This window comes from Neospora caninum, chromosome V (assembly GCF_000208865.1).
Source record: "Neospora caninum Liverpool complete genome, chromosome V".
NCBI lineage: Eukaryota > Apicomplexa > Conoidasida > Eucoccidiorida > Sarcocystidae > Neospora > Neospora caninum.
Genome location: NC_018391.1, coordinates 457,970 through 475,223, shown reverse-complemented (window position 1 = coordinate 475,223; position 17,254 = coordinate 457,970). Strand labels below are relative to the sequence as shown.

The following is a 17,254-nucleotide window of genomic DNA, read 5'->3' as shown; positions in this document are numbered from 1 at the left end:
TCGCTTGTTTCCCTCCAGAAAAAACGCGGTCTGTCGTAACCCTCGGTCCGCTTCGAACACGCGTTCGCTCTCAAGAATTCGCGCCAAGATTTTCCGGCCCGTCTATAAGCCGACAGCTACACACAAATGCTGAGGCTCTGCACCGATCCTCCGCGTGTGTGTCCGTCCCCACCTGTTGCCCGCCTCGCTCTGCCTTGGGAATTTTTTTCCTGCCATCGTGTTACCTGGCTTCTTTGTCTTTGCGAGCGTCTGTGTCTCAGTGTGTCTTCCTGCACGCAACAAAACGGTTCTTCTTTCACTCCACGTCTGTCCTGCGGCCAAGGACTCGTCGATCTCAGTTCCGACCCCGGCTGCTCTCTGTCTCCCAATGCCCTGCTTCCCTCGCGAGCGACCCTCAGCCGTTTGCTTGTCTCCGTGTGGTCTCTGGTCTGCTGAGTCCTCTGCCTTTCTCATTCTTTCTTGAATTTTAGATTCGCTCCGCATCGCTCCGGTGCGACCACACGCGTTGCGCCGGCAGTGTCTCGTGGGCCAGCTGACCAGTCCGCAGGGCCGGAAGACACTCTGTTCGGTCTCGCAGCGCCGCGCTCCTCGAGTTTTACACACTCACAATCTGCATCCAGGTCCCCTTTTATTCCCTTTGTTTTCTTTCTTTTCTTCCCGATCTGTCGTTTCGCTAGTGCCTTGCTGGACGGTGAGCGCGGCGCGCAGTGTCTGATTCGACTTCCTGTTCTGCAATGTCCGGTACAGGACCCGTCCTGGTTCGCGTACGGTGGTACTCGCTCTCACTTATCCGTTTCTTTACCCTTTGTTCCGCTCTTCGAATTCTCTTTTCTCTCTGCGTTCCACTGCTTTCGTTCTCTCAGCCTTCGCGGCGTGGGGGCTTTTCTCGCCGTGCCTCAACCGCGTTTCTTTCCTTGCTTGAATCCCCGGCGGCTAGCGCTACTCCCGCTCTGTTCCGATTCTCCCCGTCGCATCTTTTCCCCTTTCCCACCTTTCGCGCGTTGCATCTGGGAACGTGTGTTGCCTTGTGGGAAGGACCAGAGGCGGAAACGTAGCCGTTTCTGAGAACGAGACAGATAAAATAGACAAAACGCAGTTGCCTCACGTCTTTCTGCTCCACTGCCCCCGTGATGAACACACACGCACTTGCGGTGTATGTACAGGGGCGTTGCGCACTTCTGTTCATACAACTAGAAAACGACAGAGTGCTTCGGATCACAGAAGGAACCCACGCCTTTCCATTTTCGCCCTCCGCTGCACTGGACCGCGAGCAGAACGACACGCGAACACGCGCAACACACGTGCGCAAAACAAACTCGTAACTCTTCGAGGCTCTACTCACATACGCAAAGAAACCGATACGCCAGTATCACGTGCGGAGGACACAAGTAGCACTTGGCGCCGCTCCGTCGGCATTCTCGATTCCAGCGGATTTTCAGAGGCCTGCACTTTCGTGTCCTTTCCGGCGGGTGCCGTGAACGAGAACCTGTGCAGAGGTTTTAAACACGAGTGCAACCAGAATAGGTTTTTTGTCGATTTTGTTTGCTGGACAATAGCGATAAGGGATGTTCTATCCAATAAGCCACGCAAATCGGGGTCGTGTGAACCGCGTAGAACCGCTTCAAGCCTAAAGCAAGTTGTGGAAAGAACAAAGAAGCCGGGAGCCTCTCCAAAATTCTTCATTTCGGGCATCGCTGAGTTCTGGTGTCCTGGTTCCCACCGAGTCACAAAGACCGAAAGACAAACAGACGGAGTGGCAAGTCATGCGACACTGTAGTCCATCCCATAGCAGCTTTTGTGGGAATGAGCAACATTGAATCTGTGCAGAGGGAAGCTGAACAGGACACGTTTTTCCCAAGGAACCGTTTAACCCTTCTGAGTTACTCGGCAGCCACTACTTGGTGGAAGCATGCGTTTGACGCTGCAGGCTGGGTTCTTTCCAGACCAGATGTGCGTGCGAAGCTGCGTTTCAAAGTGCCTGCAAAGGGATCTGCGGTGACAGAGGGGCGAAAAGCGACGTTTTGTGCCCGGTGCACGTGCAGTGAGGAAAGTGGTGTCGCGCATGTGAAATACACGAATTCCCTCACGGAGTGTGGAGTCCCTTGCACTTGATGGCTCGTCCGCAGCGGAGAGCGGCAGGAACGGCCGAAGTCTCCCTGACTTCTCCGAAATGTCGTCTGCTGAGTGGCTAGCGCATACGGTATCTTAGCCGGCTTTACGAATGGAAGGGGGATGCGTGAACCAGGTGTTTTCTGGTGCAAGGAATTGACGAGAGAAACCGCAAAAGCTGAACATCCCGTCGGCAGCTGCGCGCTGTCGCCTAGAGGATAGGGACCTGAGCAGCCTAAACACGTCGAGACACTAGAGAGAGACACTCGCCTGGAAAGTTGGAGCCGGCCAGAAACCGTCAGCCAGTGAAGCGTTTCTCACCGATAGAGGAAAAGTGTCTTCATTAAGAAACAACTCCCGTTTCCGTTGGGAAACACGCGGGAGAGGCAACGTGCCCCGTGCCCGTGTGCCACTGGCGAGTCACGTGGACAGAGGCCCAGCCAGGCGTCGGCGAAAAGGAGGAAAGCGGAAAGTGAGGGATTCGAGACGGGAGGGGCGACAAAACGATCGAGGGCGTGCCGGCTATTGAATACACAACACGGCACGATCGGAAACTTCATGGCAAGCTGGCCCTCATCTATTAGGTGTCATCACACGGGGAGTTCACAGCCGTCGAGTTCGGCGCCGGAAGCCGATTGCACAGAAGAGGCACCTTTGCAAAAGAGTGCTTTCTGATCTAAGCGTTCTTCTCGTTGCGCGCTGCCCCGAAACTTGTCCCGTTCGCATCACGCCTGATTATGCAACGCAGCGGGCGAACACCACCACCAGACGTTCGGGCAGAGTAAGTGAGCGGCTTTGAGCCTTGTGTCGCCTGGATTCTCTCCTTCAAAGCGCTGGCTGCCTGCCTCGCGGTTGCTTTTTGTCTCGTCTCGTTCTTCGTTTTCACGTGACTCGTGGCGGCTGCCTGCGGAGCTGAGAGGCTCCGAAGGAGTCGAGCGGTTGCGTCTGTATTGCTGAAGCAGCCAGCTGAACAGCCATTCCTCCGTTTCTCTTTTCGATCCCGAGAGAGACTTCTCTCTCGTCTGTGCACGCGATGCACAGCCGTCGCTCCCCTCTCTCCGGAACGCGGTTCGTGCCCGTCTTCGCTTCCTCCGGGCTTCTTCCCGACCACTCTTTTGCCATCTGCGAAACGCCGCGTACGCCGAAGGCTTCCTTACAGAGGACGAAACGTCGGATGTGCCGTTGTCCTGGGAATCTGGATCTGAAGCGCTAGAAGCCCCGGCCGTACGCGAGCGAGAAGGACGCCGAGTCAGTGACGAAACACGAGAAGCCCCTTGGCTTTCTGAAGAGGCACCGGCGCTTTCTGGAGCTTCCAGCGAGCCCGACGACGAGCACTGCATGCGGAACGAATCATACTTTCGAATCGCAGGCAGCCGGTCCTTTCGTGTCCTTCCCGCGCGTTTCGCCTCTTTGCTCTTCACTTCTCGCCCGTCCTCCTCTTCATCTATCCCCCACCATTCCCGTTGCGGGCTTCTCCTCCGTTCGGTTTGCGAAGGAAGGAGATTTCTCACGTCTGCCTGTTTCTCGAGGCCCTGTGTGTGCTCTTCGCCTTCTTCCTCACTTCCAGGCGGAAGTGAATCAAGTCGAAAGGCCGAAGACGCGCAGTGGTCATCCCTCTCGGCCTCTGCATCGGGTTCCAACTCGTCACTCAGCTGCCGCCGCATGCTCTCTCCACATCCTCTCCGTCTCTCTCTATTTCCTTTAGCTCTCCTGTCATTCCCGGCGCGTCCGCGCGAAGGATCCCTCGCGTTCTCTGGATCCGCTTGCCGCATGCGTTGTCCGAGTTCCTCCCCTGTCTCCTCCGGCCTGCTCTGGAAAGGCGAAACCTGGCGATGACTCCGAGCGACCCGAGCGGAGAGGTCTGCCTCCTTCTTCTCCATGTGCTGCTTCTGCGACTCCAACTCTTTTCTGAGCTTCGCATTCTCCGCCGCGACTGACGCAAACAGTGCCCTGGTACTCGCGAGATCCTCCTCCTGTCTGCGGCACCTGCTCAGCAGCTGGTCAATGATCGCCTCCTTGGTCTCCATGCTTTCCTTCAGAACCTCGAGTCTCCGACTCATCACTTCACTTGTCGACGAGAGCAAGGCTTCCATGCGTCGACGCTCTTCCTCCGCTCTTCTCCGCGTCAGCCCCCCTTCGGAAATCTCCGCGTCCCCGGGGCCTGCCGGCGACGCTGGGAGCGACAGGCGAGGCGGGCGAGGGACGAGTCCCGGGACTGGACCGGAAACGCATGCACCCCTCTTTGCTCCAGCGGCAGAGCCCGCCGACGGGTTTCCGAGCTGCATCGCGTTGTCTTCTTCAGCCGCAATTCGGACATGTCCGCAAGCGACTTCGAGAGAGCTCGGCGCTTCTCGAGACACCTCAACGCGATCGGTGGACGGTTTCCGCGAAACACCCGCAGGCTCCCCACAGCCCTCACCTTCGACGCCCCCGCCGTGCCGACGCGCTTGCTCGGGGAAGCCTTCCTCTCTCCGCTCTGTGAAGGCTCCCGCCGAGTCGTCGACGCTGCAGCTCTCAGCGGAGTCAACCGAGCGCGGGCTCGGATCCGCGGTTTCCTTGCCAGAGGCGCCGCTGTCTGTTCTCTCGAAGCCAGGAGACTGAGTCTTTTCGGACTCTCGGGGCACATCCTGCGTTTTGCTCCGACTCGCGTGCTGGCCTACACCTTGCAGTGTATCGATCGCTAGCCTCGGAACAGCACCAGCGGATGCCTCACGGGCGCAGAGACCGGCCTCGCGCTCCTCGCTGGGCGATCGCTCCGAGCGCTTGACTTTCTGCGAAGAGCCGAGGTCGGTGCCAAACGCCCTCATCGATATGGCTGGGAGGGGAGCGTCTTGTTCCTGGCCGCGCGTGCAAGCTGAGAGACAAGACGCGGAGACTGGGGGCGCGGGAAGGGTGGGGAGTCGCCTCTGCAGCCTCCTACCGAGTGGATCCATGGACGCTTCGAGCTCACGGAAAGGCAAGTCACAAAAACTCTGGAGGCGGCTAAACAACGGGGAGTTTTCGTCACACACTTTTCTTCTCGGCACGCGCGACACGGGACACGGGTGTTGCACAGCCCTGGAAGGCTGCACGACTGCCGGTCGCCCCCGCCCGCCTTGTGGCCCTCTTCGCAAGTTCCACAAGCGCAGGCTCGAGGAAGATTTTGGCAAACGCTTTCTTTGCTCGCGTTTCGGATCGATCGAACAAAAACACTGCTCCCGAAATACTCAGATGGCGCGCAGCGCCGAGTGACACGCGTCCGGAAAGTGACCGCCCAGGCCCCGTTTTGCCGCGCTATTTGAGAAGAAGAGGAGTCGGCCACGCAAAGACGAATATCCAGGCGAAAGGAAGTAACAAAGTACCGAGACGCATGGGTAAAAGTTCCGAGTCTCGGGGAAAAGAGGCAGCTCCGGGGGACTGCGGGAACGCAAGTGAGTCGGTGTAAGCCCGCGAGAGCAATAATCTCCTCTTACAAAGCCGCAGGAAGGAGGGAGGAGGCGCTCGACTGTTGCTAGGTATGCCGAGAGTGAGATCGGAAACCTACCAAAGAACGGGAGGAGATCCGTGATGCCTCCACACGCGCCACAGAGCCGTTGAGGAGGGCGGTGGCTCTTGAGGGTGTGCTTGGGAAGTGGAGAGAAATCCTCAACTTTTAAAGTCCATACTGTGGCCACAGCAACTTTCACGAAAGAAAGGGGACGGTCTTACGACCCGACCTGTTCTCTGAGAATGATTTGAAGACACACCGGGACGTCGCGCGGGAACTTCCTCGTTTCTCTACCGCCCGAAATGACCACGCCTTTGAAAAGAAGTCGAGTCCCTCTAAGAGGAGACTGTTCCCTTGACTGAGGAGGTGACTGAGGATGTGTTTGTCGCGTGATTGGGGAGTGTGTGCTCGCAGCGTTTTTTTCTCGCCTCAGATGTTTACAAGCCACGAGGCATGAAAAGCAAAAGTCGCATCCCAAGCATGTTAATTCGGAAAAGCTTGGCGGTACCGGCGAATCCTGAGGACCGGGAAGGCGTATACACTCAAGGGAAGAAAAAGTTTTACGACGAGGGGCTCTTGAGACGAGGACGGAAAAACGTTGCAATCACGTTCCCGACTCGAGAAAGCCCGTATGTTGCATGCTCAAACAGGGGAAAACGGTCCGCAAGAAGGTGCTTTCCATTGACTGTGTGCGTTGCAATGCAGGCGAAAATTTCAGCAAAAACCAATGAGGCAGGGAGATAGGAAGAGAAAGCAACAAACATGAGAACCCGTCAACTGGACGAGTCACCGTCGAGCCCCAGAGAAGAGTCCGCTCCGCAGCGATATACCAGACGCTGTGGTAGCTAGCCATCGGCCACTGCTCGATTCAACGAAGAACCAAGGAGACAAAGAAGTAGACACGGTTAAATGGCCTCATTTCTCGGGTTTCTATTTGGAAGCGACGTCCTGTCTTCCTCGGGGAGTGGAAAGAGGGTAAAGTCTGTGGCGGAGCAGCGAGAAATTTCCAGTCCGTGCTGGAGATGACGTCAGGTGGTTTCCTTCCAGAGCACACGCTCGTCGTCAGAGCCCCCAAATGGACTTTCACACAACGACGCCATGGCTGACAGGCACTTTGCATGATGTCTACACAGCCAGTAAACACCACAAAAATTCCGAGAACCCGGCGATTTTACCTTTGCCGACAGGTACCAGCCTTAGGGTTTCGAAGGCTGCCTACATAGCGACTTGCGTAACTGCCCTCGGGAGCATATCATCGAAAGTGAGACTGTGGGACGATTCTTCAGCACTGCTTTTTCAAGCGGTGCCAACCTGATCCTTGCTCCGGTTCCTGACATGGAACTCTCTTCTCGTCAGGATACGTGGTAACCGTGGCCACTAGACGGGAGAGGCTTCTTGTCCTTTGTGTCCCAGCTCCATGGTAAGCGCGCCGGCTTTCGCCCTAGGCGAAAGCCCATACCCCAGCCGGTTTGGTTAAATCGCCTCGGGAAAAAACTCCCTAGATGCCAAAAACGTTCTCGTACAGGCTCGTGAGGCCGGAGTCTCACTAACTCTGACGGGGCGAGCAGAACCTGCATCGATCGGTCGACTGCACTGCGTGGGTTTTCAGAGAAGTCTCGTTTCCGGAACCCAGGCGATACACAACTGCAACAGCAATGTGCTTGCCATTTTCACGTAACACGGCATAGCCGTGTCCCAGAGCACACCCGCCTCTCCGATTCGGGTTCAGAGGTACCGTTGTGTGGTGGCGCTGATTTGGCGCGATTCCAAGAAGGCCGACAATTGGAACTCACGCCGCAGGTCCTGTTTGACACACGTTCTTCTCAAGCAGCCCTTGGCACTTGCAAAGAGCTGCGGACGATTGTACGTCGATGGGTGGACTGCGAAGTCCCTTCGGCCCAGTCGAAATCACTACCTGTCGTCACCGGGAAAGAGATGTCAGAGCCTTGCTGCTGCGCAGCCTGGTGTTCTGCACGGATCGTTCGCATCATCAGAATAGCTAGTGCGGCAACCGGGAACCACGTTTTCGGCATGAAAGAGCTCCTGGCGAGTTCCAGCAGTCGGCGTTTGTAAAGGTACCTTCGCAGGAAACGAGTTGGAGTTCCTTCAGAACGAGGGAATGATAGGTGGAATAGCGGGACATCGTTGCAGGTTATGCATCGTTTGTTGACACGTCGTTACTTTAGTGTGCAAGTCCCTCTCACCGTTTCCAGGCAAACCACAAGGAGCCCTACCGATCCCGGATGTCCAAAATACTTTCGTGAAGTTCGGTACCGCCTCAGCTTCTCCTCTGGAGACGGCGAAGGGCTCTGTGTCCATTCTGATCACTGACGCGCAGTCCTTCTTCTGGGGATGCACGGCAAACTAACCGTCCACTTCAGACGAAGCAGCATAAAACAAATGAGGCCGGAGAGGCTTTTTTACCGGTGCAAGCCTTTCAGAGAACAACTCTTCGCCGCAATCCGTGAAGCAGCCTTCTTTCTTGGAGCTAAGCGGCACAGACGGCGCCGATCGTCTCCTGGTAGGATCAAGGCCGACGGAGGGCTGTGAAGCGGACCGGTTGAATAACTTCCTAAAAGAGTTGGAGTAAGCAAGGCGAAGCCAGTGCGAGACAACGGATTCAAGGAGGAGCGGTTGTTCCCAAGCCGCCGGACGCGCGAAGTCCCAGCCGGAAATTCCTGTCGTGCTTTCTACCTTCCGCCGCGTTCGACTTGGACCGCCGAGGAGGAAATTTGTCGTGCGTACCACGTATCTATAGTCACAAAACACTAGGAAGTGTCAGGTGCTGGTTTGAGGCTAACGAAGTCTGAATTAGTCCTCCCACAGCCGGTCTCTCTGCTAAGTTTTCTGTCGTCGTGTCGATGAATTGAACCTCCTTACACCGACCGTCGATCGTCTCTCACCGAGCGAAAGCAGCTGGCTTCCGAGACTGCGCCGGTCTAGCTGTAGCGAGGCTCTTGCCTGAATTCGGTTCGGAGACATGGTCGCGCTTCATGTGGCCGACCCTGTCATTCTCCAACCGTTTCTGGAGCTCCTTTACTCTCAGCAGACGTGTCTCACGTTCGGCTCTCAGCTGTGGACGCACAAACAGCATCCACCCTCACTCTTTGGGTTTCTAACCCTCTTGGGGACTGCGCGGGTTGAGAGAGCGTCGGTGTAATTTAACCGTGTGCTGGACGAACGGTCGAACAGAGACAGTGGCTACGGTAACTTAGAAGAGAAACACTACCGAATGTGACGCCTCTTTCTGTTAAAGAAGCGCTCCAGTTTAGATCTAGCCTGTGCACTGGAAGGACTAGAGAGATCAGGACAATGCCTGAATATGCTCACCAACTTTATGGGAAGCCTACGCTCTGCGCATTGCTGAACACAGGTCCTAGAGCGTCAACTCCACCGGGTAACACCGGAATCTGCTCGTTTTGTTCTCGACACGCAAAATCACGAAGTTTGCACTCCGTCGCGTCGCGTGTGTGTGTGTGCTGGTGAGTATGGCCGAGGTATGCCGGAGATTCGGTGCCAACTGCGTGGGAGGCAGAATCTTTGCCTTCGATTCACTCTCGTTTGTGCGTTCCTTCATTCCAAAGCTTCTCACGCGTGCTCCGAACTCCAAAGAGTTCGATCGGTTTCCCGTGGGGATACCTGTTTCTGTTTTTCTTCCAATCGGCGTTGCTTGTTGATTACATGAGGGTCCACTGTCGCCCTGAGGTGCTCGGGGACCAGTGCCTCGCTTCTCGATTTCGTGGAAACGCCTGGCTGGGGAGGCTTTGAGTCAGTAACAGAGTACCCAGATTCACGTTCTAAAGCCTTCCCCAGGTCTGCTTCCGCAGCACGCAGTTGCTCCTCATGATCTATCCGGAGTGTTTCTTCCCGGAGCTGTAATACCCGCATGAGATTTTGTCTATGTAACCGTGCCGTTTCAAGGTAGTGACGGTGAAGCCTGCGGCGGTCTTTTGTCGTTATTTTGTCCTCAAACCTGTCGGCAAACAGACCAAACGCATACATCCAGGTGACTCGGGTGCTCCGCGGAATCCGCCCTAGAACGCTTTGTTTCCTGGTCTCCGCGCGACAAGAGACTCGGGCAACCCGAATCGGAAGAATGCGTTGGTGAAATATAGAACCCCGGAGAAAGCAGATCTGACCCCGCTTTGCAGAACGTTTTTAAAAGTGAGCATGCGGTCAGCGTGCAGGTATTTATGGAACCCATCTTACGTCTGTAGCTGCTGGCTGCTGTGTCCTTTTCTCGAGCACAGTGGAAATTCTAAAACATCCCAGGCGTCTTCTTGTTGGGCTGGTGTTCGGCTCAGGTAGTGTCGGACACGCAGATCGACTGAACGCTTCAGTCACCATGAAGGCGGCGTTTTGAAGCCACTCACATGGGAATGGTCAGAGCCTCCGGTCTGAGTCCGCAGTCTTTGCACGCTTTCTTGGTCTTTGGGCAATTTAAGAGCGGCTTCAGGGCGTGCTCCAAAAGCTCCACGGAGCCCTGGATCATTTCGGCCAGTGCAGGTTCTAGAGGGAGAGCAGAGAAAATTCTTCGGTATTCAGCGTCGTTGAAGGAGGTTGGCGAGTTGCACGGCAGAGGCGCCAGTCCAGCAGCGGCCTGTCGACGAATGACGTCTTTCCAACTGGTCTTTCTCCACTGATTGCGATCGAAAGGCTCCTCAATTGTCGGCTGTTTCTCTGCCTCCTGGGCGAGTCCAGCTTTCTCTGGCTTTTGAGAGGAAGGATGAACACTTTTACTCGCGCAGGCTTCTCCCGAGTGATCCTCGGAAGAACCTCGGAAATCGGACGTCCTCACCGCTCTAGGGGGAAAACCTTGCCTAAAGCTACAATCCGATTCCTCTGTTCTCGCGCCCTCGTCCAATGGAAGTTTGGCTTCACTCGTGGGTCCTTCAGGCAGCTTCTAATAGATAAAGGCAGGACCACATAGCCGAAAGGTATAACGCTCCTCCAGAAATTGAAACAGTCGTTTGACTGTTTTCGTTTATCTCCTTTTGTACGTGCTGTTCAGTAGTGCGACGTTGGCAGCATGCTAGTGACTTCACGAAGATGAGCAGATATCCTGGCCTTTGCTGCCATCGCGCTGCACGAGCTCTCAATCTTTTAGGATACAGACGGTGGGTTCAACGGTAGGCATGGCGTACTGGTAACAAGAAAACGAAAGTCCAGGCAAACGTGAGGACTGTAGAGCTCTTAATAGCCTTTCGTAGCCCTCAGAAATGACTCGGGCGACACGTGCGCAGCGAACGCAAGTGTTGGAATCTAAACGCACCGCGCCCGAAATGCATACATCAGCGTTTGCAAAGCGGACTGGCGCCGAATGCTGACGGCGGCATTCTTCCATTTGAACTTTCGGCTACCCGACTCCATTCGTACCAACTCTCTTTGGAGCTTCTCGAGTCTGACGATAATTACGTGTTTTGGACGGCAGAGTTTCGATGTTTCGCAGGTGCGACCTCACATTTGGTTCCTCTTGTCCAGAACGGCAGTGTGCCGTTGGTACTCGAGAGGCGTCCTTTTTCTTCCAAGTGACATTCCTGTGGCACGGAACTTCACCTCTGATCCGAAAGCTCGGTTTCCGCTTAGCCCTAGACCAGAGAGGGCCCTGCTCGGCTTCCACAGTTCCGGAGTGAACACTGGAACGGCACAGTCCGCTTCCGTGTCCGAGGGGGTTTCTCGCCGCGCTTTCGGAAGTGGTCACAGCTTCAGAAGAGCTGACGGAACAAGGCTCAGCCGCGGAGGCCCCTTCGTCGCGAGACGGTTCTCCTGCACGTGATTTGCAGGACACAGGGAGCGCAGTGTGTCGAGCCTGCGTGACCGCTTCCTGAAGGACAAGCATCTTTCAACCACTCGACGGGACACGCTGCTGGCTGCCGATGGCCGTCTGAGGCAAGGGATTGTTGGGAGATGTTTGAGAAGTCCCCTCGAGTGGGAGGTTCGAGGAACCTTCAGCGAATCGTTGCATCCAAGGCAAAACAGCTGACGCGTTCCTGCCCATGCCTGCATCCGGGCTGGCCGAGTTTCTCCGTTCCCTAGAGAAATCACCACAAATCGCCTCAGGGACAAATTCGATCCACCGGCTGTCCACCCGAGAAGATGTTTCGAGCAAGCAGTACCAAAATGCTCAGAGACTTCGAGGGGGATGCCTTTCTCCGTGCGTGAAAGTTCGGGGACCCACACCTGTTTGGGCTTTTTACGCGTCCCAGAACCGCATGTACCTCGTTGACCGTCACATCAGTGAATCCTCGTCACCACGCCCCTTCCGAAGATCCTTGCATGACCAACTGATCCGTGAAGGCGCGTCAACTTTGTGAGATGTGACCTGTTCGATTTGTGAAGTGTCGTCTTCTTTACCTAGACACGGAATCCGCCACACTTTTGCGGCGTACGCGGTTGGGAGTTCTTTTCCGGCCGTCACTCTTTTTGCGGCGTGTGGCTGCGTGTGCTCGCGCCCAGTGTACGTTCGTATCGAGTCCCACACGGAGTATGGCGCTCGGCTTCAGACTCGTTTTCTCTCGTCTTACGAGGACCTGACGTCAGAAGGCAGCCTAGAGCCAGTAACCCTTGCGCGGATGCAGTCGAGATACTCCGCGAAACAGCAGAACCACTGCAACTACGCAGACGAAAAAGCTGAAACTGGCTACGACTTGCAGGCGCTTCGCGGGGTTGTCTTCGTAGCTTTTCCGCGCGCGACAGCGCGCGGAAAAAGACCCGCCCCGTCGCGCCGAGGCCGTGCAGTGGTTCCCAAAGTCGGATTTCGGCCCTTCTTCTAGTGAAAGCCAGCAGACGTGGAGTAGGCATAAGGGGTCGGGAGCAACGAAAGGAGAAATTTGAAAGAACTTTGCCGGAAAATGAACGTCTCGGACCGCAGGGCGATGCGGGCGAGGCTCTCCCCCTGCGCACGCCGTGGTGTGCGCGCGGCCTCGAGAGAGAGTTCCGTCGCCGCCGGGCTGTCCCTGTGTGCCGGGGATCGAGAACAGGATCAGCTGGGGAAAGTCGTTTCTCTGAGAGACGACTTTTTACACCTTCGAGGCTCTTGTCTTTCGCATCGTATCGAATAGCCACTCAAGGGTTTGGAACTCGAACATCAGAACTCCCGAAGAACTGTATCCCGGACATGGCCTGGCAACGCTCGTCTGCTCGAGGCACGCGATGATACTGCGCGGCGCTGTGAGGCGACACGACAGTGGCAGCTTTCTGGTCTGCTGTTAGTCAATTTCTGCTCCGACGGTAGTGGAGACGTGCACATGAATTTTGTGCCCGAGAGGTTACCTGTCATACCCCGTCGAAAAGGAGAGAAGGTACAAAGGTGGGGAATGTGGAGGCTGCAGTTCTGTTCTTCGTAGCCATGAACGAGGAAGTCTCCCCCCCGTCACCCAGATGATCCTCAGAGGCGTAGGCCTCGTCTGACAATGGATCCTCCGCAGTATTCGTCTTTTTCACCTTCTTCGTCTTCACCTTCTGTTGTGCCTCGTCGTTTCTCGCCTTCCCCGACTCTTTCGTATTCGTGTGGCGCCTCAGATCTCCAGAGCGCTGCCGACACCTTTTTCCCCTCGGGGCACGCGTTTCGTCGGCACGGGCTTTTCCGGAGCACGCGCCGCGTTTCTCGGTCTTTCCTCTTCGCGTTCTCGGGTTCCTTCCTGGCCTTGGTTTTTCTCTTCTCTTTCTCCTTCCCCTCCGAGGGCCCCGTAGAACGCTTGCGAGCGATTTCGCAACCGAACCGACCGATTTCCGTGCGGCTTGTCGCAGAGGCCAGCTCGGATCTGTCGCGCACGCCGACGCTCGAAGCCGACGAGCCTGCCGAGGACTCTGCCGAGGACTCTGCCGACAACTCCACGATATCCGAGGATCCTGAACGTGCGCAGGACCACAACGGCCGAGCTGCCGCAGAAGATGTGGTTGTTCCTCTCGCCAGCGCCGCCGCAGTGAGGGCGAACCGCGACTTGCGGGCGCTGCGGCGGCGCTCAGGCCGCGGCCGCCTCAGCAAGTTGGCCAAGCCCCGCGCGTTCCTTTCTTCTCTGGTCCGACTGGAAGCTTCAGCGCGCACGACTCGCCACTCTGGACAGGCGCCTCAGGACGGCGCGAGAGCGGTCTCGGGCGATTCGGCAGCCCAAGACAACGCGCGCGACCGTCCTGGAGACGCGGGCGACCGGCGGGGCGACCGGCGGGACGGGGGGGTTGCTCCCGTCCCGCCAGCAGACGCCGACAGCCACGTGCCGGCGGGGCGGAACTTGACGACCGCCCTGCAGCGCGGTCGGGCCCTGCGCGCCGAAGGCCACGGAGCCGGTCGAGGTGGCACGGACGGCGGCAGAAAGCGCGGACTCGCGAACGGGAGCGTCCAGCGGCTGGTTGCGCAAGCAGTCAGGACGCCCGCCGGCTCCATCGCGTTGAACTTGTTCGTCAGCTTCGTCGTGGCGTACGTCACGTGGCGAGTTGTGCGCAGTCGCGTGCCGGGCTGGGTGCCGGGCGGTCAAGGCGCCAAGGCGAAGGGTGATCTCATTGCGCCGAACGAATGGATCGACGGCAAGCCAGGCGCTGCGGGCGGCGCCGGAAAAGGCGCGAAAGAAAAGCCTTCGGCCCTGGACGACCTCAAGGCGCGCGCAAACAGTCTCAAGGCGCTCAACACGCGGGTGGAGGCTATTCGGCGCGGCCAGGCGCACAAGACCACGCGCGAGCTCCAAAAGGAAACCCGCGCTCTGAAGCAAGAGATCGAGGAGCTGTACCCTGCGCTGCAGCGGCTGCGCGCGGCAAACGCCTCGATGGAACGCGAACTGGCCTCGAGCGCCCTCGGCCAAGCCGGCGCACCTCCAGGAGCAGCGAACGTCCCGCCTGGAATGCTCTTCCCCGGCGGCGAGAAAGGCGCGCAGCCCCTGGTCCTTCCGCTGCTGTCCACGGCCGACCCTGTTGGAGGAAGCTCGACGTACGTGGCGTTGCCCGCCGCGCCGCACGGAGCTGGGGCGGCCGCGTTCTTCTCGCCCCAACACTTTCGCGGGCCAGAGGCGCCGTCCACGCCGCCGCGCGCGGCTGCGAAGCCTGGCCCCGCGGCGGCGGTCCCCGCGGCCGCTGCGCTGCCGAGCGCGCTGGAGGCCGAGATCGCGGCCATGGAAGCCGAGAAGCGTTTGCAGCAGGCGCAGGCGGAGAAGCGCGCGCTCTCGAGTAAACTGCAAGCGGTCGAGGGCGACGTGGGGCTGCTGCGTGAGCGTCTGAGGATCAGCGAAGGGAAAATGTCTGACGAAGTCGCCGCGACGGGCGCTCTCCGGCAGCGAAACGAAGAGCTCCTCGAGGACGTTCAGCAGGCTCACGCGGATCTGCGGGACGTGCAGCGCAGCTACGATTCCGTCAAAAACTACGCGGAAGACATGAGCAAGTACAGCGATCTCCTCGAAAAGAAAGTCGCCGCTCTGGAGGCCCAGCTGCGGAGTCAGCCCGAGGCGCGTCGGTAGGACGAGCAAACGCAGAGGAGACACGCGCCACGGGGAAAAGGAACGATGGAGACACACGTCTCGCGAGGGCCAGACACAGACAGCGGAACAGAAACCCGGCGGCCAACGGGGAGAAACAAGGGGCGGGAAGCACAGGTCGTGGAGCAGGGACTCGACCGCCGAGACCAAGCAGCCAAGACGCACAGAGAGTCAGGTGCGGGCGTGCGAGACAGTGAAGCGCTCGTCGTGCGCCGTCGAGGCGTGAAACCGTACGGGAACGCACGGAGAAGAAGGGAGAGGGGTGATTGGCGGTTTCTGCCATCGTTCTCCAAAGCTCGCGGCGAAAGGACGTCCCAGAACACTTTCTGCTGTCTCCAGGGGGAGAACTTTTGGGGCGGGAATCGTTCATATCGGGGAGGCGCAACCGAGGGCGCCGGTTCCACACACCGATGATGTGCGTGCAGTCTGCTTTAAACGGATCTCTCCGGGAGGAGGCTTTGAGCGCAACATCCGTGAAAGAGGTAAACGTTCGCGAAGGGTGGCGCGTACTTTTTTTCGTCCTTTCCATCGCATTTTATCCACTCGTATCGAGTGCTTTCCTTTTTGCTGCAACTTTCGTGCGTTCGCGGGGTGTCCGCGATCCCCGTCCACAGTTTTTTCTTGCCAAACTCAAGGCGTCGCAGCAGTGCCGACTCGTCGGACTTCCGTTTCGGCCCTCGTCTGCCTTCCTTCTTCCTTCTTTCCCTCTCCACACCGCCGAGCGCGTGTCCAGGCACCACCCGCCACACGGTCGAGAAACCGAATCGGCAAGTGTAGCTACACCCCGGCGTGCAGGCGAGTCGCCTCCGGAAAGAAAAGGTCCGATTCGCTCCTCGTGTCGGAAAGAGCTGCGCCCCTCTTTTACCCTTCAAAGAGAAGCAGACAAGAGCAAACGCTTACCCTTCATAGAAGAGCAGACAAGAGCAAACGCAGCCAAGGAATCGCCAACAAAATCGCCGACCAGGCCTCAGCCGCCACCAAGCATGCGTTTGCGGTTGCGTTCTTATAGAGCCGATTCCAGGAACCTCCTGAGGCAGTGAGGGGTGCGTTATTCTTCCAACGGATCTTGGAATTTGCAGCTCTGCTATGCGGGTTCACACGCCGACAAAGTCTGTCGCAGCCGTTCTAGCCGTAGGTGCTGTGCTCTTAGATCAGACTGATTCCATTTGTTCACAAACCTCGTCCGTGGAAACGAGCGCTGACCACTGCGGGGACGCTTACGTAGCGTCCCGAGTTTCAAGGAAGCGTACCCCGTGTTGCCCCACAGGCTTGGGGAGACCGACGAACGGCTCTTTCAGAATAAACGCGTTTCCGACCCAAAAATGTGTGTACAGGCTGATGAATGCGCTCAGCGTCCAGTCTACAGTGTCGGCGCCTGTGTTTCGGTCGTCGGCTCGATTCAACATGTAAGAGACTATGGGGCGCTGCCTTTGGTGCACGTAGAACATTCGGGTAAAGGCATGAAGTGTGCATGGAGATACACAAAGCGCGATGTGGATCCAGATACACACACTCACTGAAAGAGAGGAAAAAGAGGAAATGGAGGAAGAGGGGAGAGGCGAAACAGCGAAAACGGGAAGCGAGAAGAAACCCGAGATGGCGCCGGCGAGGCGGCGACACCGACAGAAACTGGTGAAGTTTAGAGTGCGAGAAGACAGTGCAGCGAAGAACGGAGCGAACATAGAGTGCGGTTTTCAGGGGGTTACGGAAAAATGTATATGAACTGTTTTGAGATGAGCAACGCTTGGACACAGCACACCACCTCGAAAACGCGCTTCAACGGACACACACACGCCTGGCTTCTCCTGCCGAAATTTGCGTGTCCTCTCTCTGTGTCTCTTCCCTGAGAGAAACTAGCCTTTTTCGCCTTCTCTCCTTTCGTGTCCGTAGTGCTCTACCCGCGCTTTCAAACGCCTTTCTTCTCACATTCTCTATCTTTTCCTCGCTCGCCTGAACCCCGCGTTTCCTTTCTTCTCTTCACTCTCCTGTCTGCGCCGCTTCCGCGCTCTGTTCTTTGTTGCGAACCCATCTCTCCTTTGCCTGCACACTCTCTCTTCAGCTCGTCTCCTCCCTCGCTCCTCGGCAGTTTTCGATTCGCTTCGCCGCCACGCAGCAGAGACGATCGGCGCTTCACAGACCCTGACCTCGCTCGTGTCAGCGCCTTTCTCTCTTTGCTTTCTGTCCGTGCTTGCTGTCTCTTTGCCTTCTTTCTCTGCTC

General features: G+C 57.3%; 2 protein-coding genes across 2 annotated transcripts; one reads left to right on the top strand and one right to left on the bottom strand.

The window, feature by feature from the left end:
- Positions 1 to 2,834: 2,834 nt before the first annotated feature.
- Positions 2,835 to 4,916, bottom strand: NCLIV_012760 (conserved hypothetical protein; the record flags this gene model as incomplete). Its single annotated transcript, XM_003881466.1, has 2 exons — positions 2,835 to 2,840; positions 3,267 to 4,916. The coding sequence occupies 2 exons, from the start codon at positions 4,914 to 4,916 to the stop codon at positions 2,835 to 2,837; spliced, it is 1,656 nt and encodes a 551-aa protein (XP_003881515.1).
- Positions 4,917 to 12,987: 8,071 nt separating this feature from the next.
- Positions 12,988 to 15,018, top strand: NCLIV_012750 (conserved hypothetical protein; the record flags this gene model as incomplete). The annotated part of the gene is made up of 1 exon (XM_003881465.1): positions 12,988 to 15,018. One exon carries the CDS (start codon positions 12,988 to 12,990, stop codon positions 15,016 to 15,018), a length of 2,031 nt encoding a protein of 676 aa, XP_003881514.1.
- Between the last annotated feature and the right edge of the window lie 2,236 nt (positions 15,019 to 17,254).